The sequence below is a fragment of the Primulina tabacum genome, chromosome 10, assembly GCF_025594145.1.
Source record: "Primulina tabacum isolate GXHZ01 chromosome 10, ASM2559414v2, whole genome shotgun sequence".
In the NCBI taxonomy this organism is placed as follows: domain Eukaryota; kingdom Viridiplantae; phylum Streptophyta; class Magnoliopsida; order Lamiales; family Gesneriaceae; genus Primulina; species Primulina tabacum.
In genome coordinates, this window is record NC_134559.1 from 27,172,581 (window position 1) to 27,179,509 (window position 6,929).

Consider the following 6,929-nt stretch of genomic DNA (forward strand, 5'->3'; position numbering starts at 1 on the left):
GTCCTGGCCAGTGTGGATGTAGGATATTTGTTTGGTTGATTGTGAACTTGATGTTATTTTCGAGCATATATTGTTGTTGTTGTGTTTTGAAATTTTTGGGATGTCCTACTTACGGTAGGTCATGCCGAAATTTCTGTAGGCCCAAATGAACTTTTTAAACTCGTTTTCGCTGTTTACACCAATTAATCCTTGTTGTTTGGTAATAAAATATTAAATAAGTGCACGGTCCCTAATAGTTTGGTATCAGAGCGTAACTGGGATACACTCGAATTATAGTCTAGGACACTCGAGTTTAGACACAAATAAAATGATTGTGCATTATTTTTTGAATTAATTGTATCAGCATGACTAAAGTGTATTAGTTTAAGTTTATGCTCTTATACTCAACCGATTATTTTGTTTCTGCTTGTGGATTAAATCCTTGTGTCTTTTAGATGGCACCTGAACGTAAGGGTAGAAAAGGAAAGGAAGTTGTTCAGGAATCTGAAGCTCCTAATGTGAGAGGACTTAACGAGACTGATTGGGGAAGACGAGGTCGTCGTCCTCGTGGTGAGGCACGAAATGTTAACGTTGAGCATGAAGTGGATCAGTTGACTAGAGGAATGGGTGAAATGGAACTAGTGATATCCCGATTTCAGAAGATGCGTCCTCCTCGATTCTTTGGAAATGAAGATGGTGAGAAAGCTGTAGCATGGTTAAAAAGTATGAAGCGTTTGTTTAATATGTTGGAGTACACTCCTGATTTCCAGCTTAAGTTGGTTATTTGTCAATTAAAAGACCGAGCTCAGTTATGGTGGGAAACTACTGAGGAAGTTCTGAAAGAATCAGGTGAAAAAGTTACTTGAGATGTATTTTGCGCTCAGTTTGCTCGAGAATATTCACCGCCTTTATATTATTCGGCCAAGGAATCTGAATTCAATAGATTGACTCAAGGTAACATGACTGTAGTGGAGTATGCCTCTCAATTTTCATCGCTTCTTGCCTATGTTCCTCATGTTGCTAGCAGTGATCAGAACAAGCTATCGCATTTTATGCAAGGATTGAATCGAACCATTTGTACTTTAGTAGTAGCTGGAGCGTCTGTTAATTATGCCGATGCTGTATAGAAAGCCAAGAATGTGGAGGCGAGTCTACTTTTGGAAGAACAACAGTCATGTCAACCATGTTTTCCTCAGAGTTTCGGAGGTAATGTGCCGATGCCAATTGGTGCACCACTATACCGTCCTTTACTACCGTATCAGCCTTCGCAGTCTTATCAACAACCAAAGTAGCAAAACTTTAAGTCCAAGGGAAAAAAATTCAAGAAACAGACTCGTAGTAGTTCTTCTAGTTCTGGTAGTCAGCGTGGAAGTTCAGTTGGGTCACCAGGTGGAGTATTTTGTGATCATTGTGGTGGTAAGCATTTCAGCACTCAGTGTACGGGAGTTCATGGATCTTGTAATATCTGTGGACAAGTTTGACATTATGCTAGAGTATGTCCGAATGCAGTAAGACAACAATTTCAGCAACCTCACTTTGGTCAGGGTTTTAGAGGACAAGAAACTAGACCTTTTGTTCCGACTCAGTCTTTTCAGCAGTCCAGCTATCCTCAGCCTAGAGGTTCTGCACAACAGCGTTTTCTAGGGCCACACCAGGCTCAAGTTCATGCTCTAACTCAGGATCAGGTTCAAGATGCACTAGGCGGAGTTATTGCAGGTCTCTGCCTTATTTTTAATCATCCTGCACGTATACTGATAGACATATGAGCATCTCATTCATTTGGGTCTATTGTACTTGTTGATGAGCATGAGATTGCTACTACTCCGTTGATAGATACTGTGTCAGTCTCTACACCTGCCGGTGTATGCTTGATGTCTCATGAGATAATTTTGAATTGTGTGATTAGATTCGATGGTAATATTATGATAACTAATCTCATCAAGCTAGATATGACTGACTTCGACTGTATTTTGGGAATGGATACTCTGTCTAATTATCGAGCTACAGTTGATTGTTTCCATGGAGTTGTCAGATTCAGGCCATATTATGGCAGTAAATGGAATTTTTGCGGTAGTGATTCACAATCACGTATTCCATTAGTTTCAGCAATTGAAATGTTTAGAATCCTATTGACAGGAAATTAAGGATTCATGATCTATGCAGTTGATGCGACACAGGGAAAAAGATTTGAAGTTTCACATATTCCTATTGTCAAGGAATTCCCTGATGTATTTCCCGATGAAATTCCTGGATTTCCACCCCAGAGGGAAATTGATTTTAGCGTTGAGTTGGTGTCTGAGACAAATCCTTTTTCTAGAGCACCATACCGATTGGCTCCAGCGGAATTGAAAGAACTCAAAGAGCAACCGCAGGACTTACTGGAAAAAGGCTATATTAGACCAAGTATGTCACCTTGGGGAGCTTCGGTATTGTTCGTAAAGAAGAAATACGGAACGATGAGAATGTGCATTGATTACAGGCAGTTGAACAAAGCTACTATGAAGAATAAGTATCCTCTGCCGCGTATCGATGACTTGTTTGATCAGTTGCAGGGTACATCAGTGTATTCAAAGATCGATCTTCGTTCTGGATATCACCAGCTTAGAGTTCGAGAGGAAGATATTCCGATGACAGCATTTCGAACACGTTATGGACATTATGAATTTCTAATTATGCCATTTGGATTGACTAATGCTCCAACAGTTTTTATGGATTTGATGAATCGTGTATTTCGAGAATTTATAGAAATATTTGTTATTGTCTTCATAGATGACATTCTGATTTATTCAAAAACAAAGAAGGAGCATCGAGACCATTTAAGGTTGGTCCTCCAAACGCTCAGAGCAGCGCAATTGTGAATTATGGCTAGACAGAGTAGTATTTCTGGGTCATGTTATGTTAAAGCCGAATGAATGAGACTTGGTGGAATGTTACATAGTCTTGAAGTGCCGTAGTGGAACTGGGAGCACATTGCTATGGATTTTGTGACACATCTACCTCGTTCTAATTGTGGTTGTGATGCGATTTGGGTGATTGTTGATAGATTTTCTTAATCAGCTCATTTTATTCTGTATGATCATACTTGTACTTATATGAAAATGGCAAAACTGTACATTGATCATATATTAAGATTGCATGGTGTGCCAGTGAGCATAGTATCCGATCGTGATCGCAGGTTTGCTTCGAAGTTTTGGGGAAGTTTGCAATCAGCTTTGGGTTCAAAGTTGGCTATGAGCACTGCCTATCACCCACAGACAGATGGCTAGTCAGAAAGAACCATTCAAACGCTTGAAGACGGGTTACGGGCAGTAGTGATGGATTTCAAAGGTGGTTGGCAAGAATCATTGTCTTTGGTTGAATTCTCTTACAATAATAATTTTCAGGCAACAATCGGTATGGCATCATTTGAAGCTTTGTATGGAAGAAAGTGCAGATTGTCGATATTTTGGGAAGATGTAGGAGAAAGACAGATGTCAAGACCAGAATTTATTCAAGAAATGAAAGATAAAGTTGAATTGATTAGGAAAAGGATGAAAGCTGCCCAGGATCGTCAAGCTAGTTATGCTAATAAAAGGAGTAGACCTTTAGAGTTCCAAGTGGATGATTATGTTTTCTTGAAAGTATAACCATTTCGGGGTACTATGAGATTTGGACATAAAGGGAAGTTAGCTCCGCGTTATATTTGTCCGTATGTGATTGTTGAGAGGATTGGCACATTGTCTTATCGTTTGGATTTGCCGCCAAGTTTGTCTTTGATACATAATGTGTTTCATGTATCTATGTTGCGGAAGGATGAGCCAGATCTGTCTCATATCTTGAATGTCGAGGATGTGGAATTGGACAGTTCTCTTAGCTATGTTGAACATCCAGTGCAAATTTTGGACCGCAAGGAAAAACAACTCAGGAGCAAGACGATTACATTGGTTTTGGTACAGTGGAGTAGACATGGAAGAGAAGAATCTACGTGGGAATTAGAGGCAAAGATGCGGCAAGAATGGCCTCATTTGTTTGAGAATGTAATGAATTACGCGATGTATTCTGAATTTCCTATGTATTATCAGTCGTAATGTTTTGGTTATCAGTATTGTGTATGTTAGATTTCGAGGACGAAATCTTTTATTAGTGGGAAAGAATGTGAGGCCCAATTAATAAATAGGCCCAGCCCATTTCCAGATTTAATTTAAATAACCCAACCCATTTGAGAAATCAGAATATCAGATCGCTCAAAATCCAGAAAGCTTTTTCTCCAGCTTTGCAACCCGTCGCTTCTCTCCACTTTCTGCTTCAGTCGCGCAGCGCCATCGGTGGTCGGAGAATAGTGCTGTAGCTTAGCAAACTTTCTTCCTCCATTATGTTAGAGTCTTTCATGCCATGAATCGGAAGTTATCGAGTTCGATCGGCTTGATTTCCAGCAACTGTGCGTGTAAGTTTTGATTCGGTTTTAGATAGGGTTTTGGCTTCGATTATTGGTTGTTCTTGGTGGATTACTTTGTAAAAGTTAAGTATTAAGCTTTTCCCCTAATTTCCAGCTCATTTTTCAGATTGTGAATAGTGTTTCCGGCGATATTTCCGGCGGGCTACTTCTCCGAGATCACTATTGTGTGTTTAAGCTTCGTTTCATGAGGTATTAAGCTTGAAATTCCAAAATTTGATCGGGTTTTATAGGCTGTCCGGAATTCGATTTTTAACCGAGCCGATTTAATTTGTTTTAGTCAGTTGGATTGCAGTATATTGAAGTGTATAGAGAATTTATATTGTAGGTTTTATCGTTGGACGAGTTCATCCGATATTCCTTAAGAATTACTGTGGTATTGTAAGCTATAGTTGAGGTAGGCTCAAACCTATATCATTATGACGCTTATATTGGCGTGTAAGAATATTCGGTGAATGTTTTTTGCTATTATGTGCCTTGAATGTTTATTCAGTTGCATTCATGCATTAATTGTGTTTGCATAACATATTGAGCCTTGACTCCTTTGACGGCGATTTATGTTGATTCTGTTGAGATATATTGAGTCATCAGAGGGACGAGTGGGTTAGGATTAGCCACATTCCCGGATAACAGCTAGGGACGAGCGACTTAGCTACTCGCATTCCCGATGCTACGTGCATGGACGAGCGGCGTTTGATGCTGCATTACTGGCACCGATGGCCACTGTTACTGTTAATGATGCTATTCGTTTGGACTCCATTTGGTATCCTTATTCCATTGTTACCATTCATGCATCGCATATCATAACATTTACTTGGTATTATTACATGACTTTTATATATGTCGTGATTTTACCTGTTTGTCGTACTGGGGTCCGACCCTTTTTTTTTTTATGTTGTGGTTGTTTTTGATGCCATAGCAGGTCATTCCAGGGGATTTGACGCGTCTGGTGGAGCGTCAGCGAGTGGTACCCAGTAGTCAGTCGGTTTGTGCCAGAGTTCCCAGATATTTATATATATTATGTTGGTTTGAACATTTTCCAAGGTGATGCCCTGTGTAGCTGTATGGTTATGTTTTAATGTTGTTTGGGTTTTATTTTTTGTATGTTGTGTCTAGTCCTGGCCAGTGTGGATGTAGGATATTTGTTTGGTTGATTGTGAACTTGATGTTATTTTCGAGCATATATTGTTGTTGTTGTGTTTTGAAAGTTTTGGGATGTCCTACTTACGGTAGGTCATGCCGAAATTTCTGTAGGCCTAAATGAACGTTTTAAACTCATTTTCTGTAGCGTACCGTACTTTTACCGTTCAAAATTTGCGGAAAAATTTAAAATTTTCTTAAACATAAAATAACCTTCAAAGTTTGCCATAAAATATCTCAACCAAATCCCCCATAAGACATGGTTGCTCAAAATAACTTCAATAAAATTTGCTCACAAAAGGTTTGCTCAAAGTGTTTCCCTCAAAACATGAAATCAGAGTAAATTAACATTTGCATAAAAGCATAAACATTGCGGTCCTCAGGTTAGCCTCCCGCTCAGTCCAAGCCTGCCCCTTGGTCGCCACCTCCTGTCTCCTCATCTACATACTCACCTGCATCGATCAAGTCTAGTGAGTCTAAAGACTCAACACGTATAAACTGGAAAATATCGAGTATTACATAATAAAATCGCATGCAACTTTAAAAATAGAACATACATACTTGAACTTGAATTTAACATGCTTGAAACTTGAACATCGTGAGCTTAACTTAGACGTGCCATCAACATGAGCTTTTCTTAAACATTCTCGTAACATAAACTTGAGCGTATAAAGCATAATTTTGCGTAGAGGTGTGTTTCAAAGTAAGTGACTCATAACATAATAAGGCCTGATCAGACACACCACAATACTGGGCTGACAGGGACGTATCCACTGCCGCATACATAAGATCTCCGTTCATAAGTTTAATGGGTGGATTGGTCCCTGTTCATAAGTTTAACGCTTTCCAATCCCGATGTGAACCCGTTCATAAGTTTAACAGGGCGGAGAGGTCCTCGGCCACGTTCACCGACTTCCAAACCCATTCATAAATTTGGTCACAAAGCAATTAGCATACCTCAAAACTTTAAAATGTTTTATTTTGCACGTCATCATACTTACTTGGCGTTGAGGGATTCGTTGGATCTCGTTTGGGGCCGTTGCTGCAACATGCTAACATGAGCTCAAAAGTTTAACTTGCGTGACTTAGACGTAAACATCATGCCTATACCTAAGCTCAATCGCTTACTTAGGGCATGCTAAAATTCCCATGACTCGACCATGTCAATCAGTGCACTAAACCAAGACATCAAACCTCAAAGCATACATCAATATTTTTCCCAAAATAAGCAGTACACAGACCCCGTGCCTGGGACCGTGTACGGGTCCGGGTGGGTTCAGTAAGATGTGTGCGAAGGAAAAAAGGAAGGCACGGACCCCGTGCCTTGGTCCGTGTACAGGTCCGTATACATACTGTAAAACGTGTCGTGAAGAAAAAG

General features: G+C 39.8%; 1 protein-coding gene across 1 annotated transcript; it reads left to right on the forward strand.

Moving 5' to 3' along the window:
* The first annotated feature begins 3,620 nt into the window (after positions 1-3,620).
* Positions 3,621-4,776, forward strand: LOC142505019 (uncharacterized). The gene is made up of 3 exons (XM_075617844.1): positions 3,621-3,995; positions 4,509-4,603; positions 4,740-4,776. Exons 1-3 carry the CDS (start codon positions 3,621-3,623, stop codon positions 4,774-4,776), a joined length of 507 nt encoding a protein of 168 aa, XP_075473959.1.
* The last annotated feature ends 2,153 nt before the right edge of the window (positions 4,777-6,929 follow it).

What these genes read in the sequence shown, in the direction of transcription:
- LOC142505019 (XM_075617844.1), top strand. Translation starts at nt 3,621, where the DNA reads ATGAGATTTGGACATAAAGGGAAGTTAGCTCCGCGTTATATTTGTCCG. An exon ending in GGCCTCATTTGTTTGAGAAT is followed by an intron (nt 3,996 to 4,508) that starts GTAATGAATTAC and finishes CCTAATTTCCAG; the next exon opens with CTCATTTTTCAGATTGTGAA. An exon ending in TTTAAGCTTCGTTTCATGAG is followed by an intron (nt 4,604 to 4,739) that starts GTATTAAGCTTG and finishes TTTATATTGTAG; the next exon opens with GTTTTATCGTTGGACGAGTT.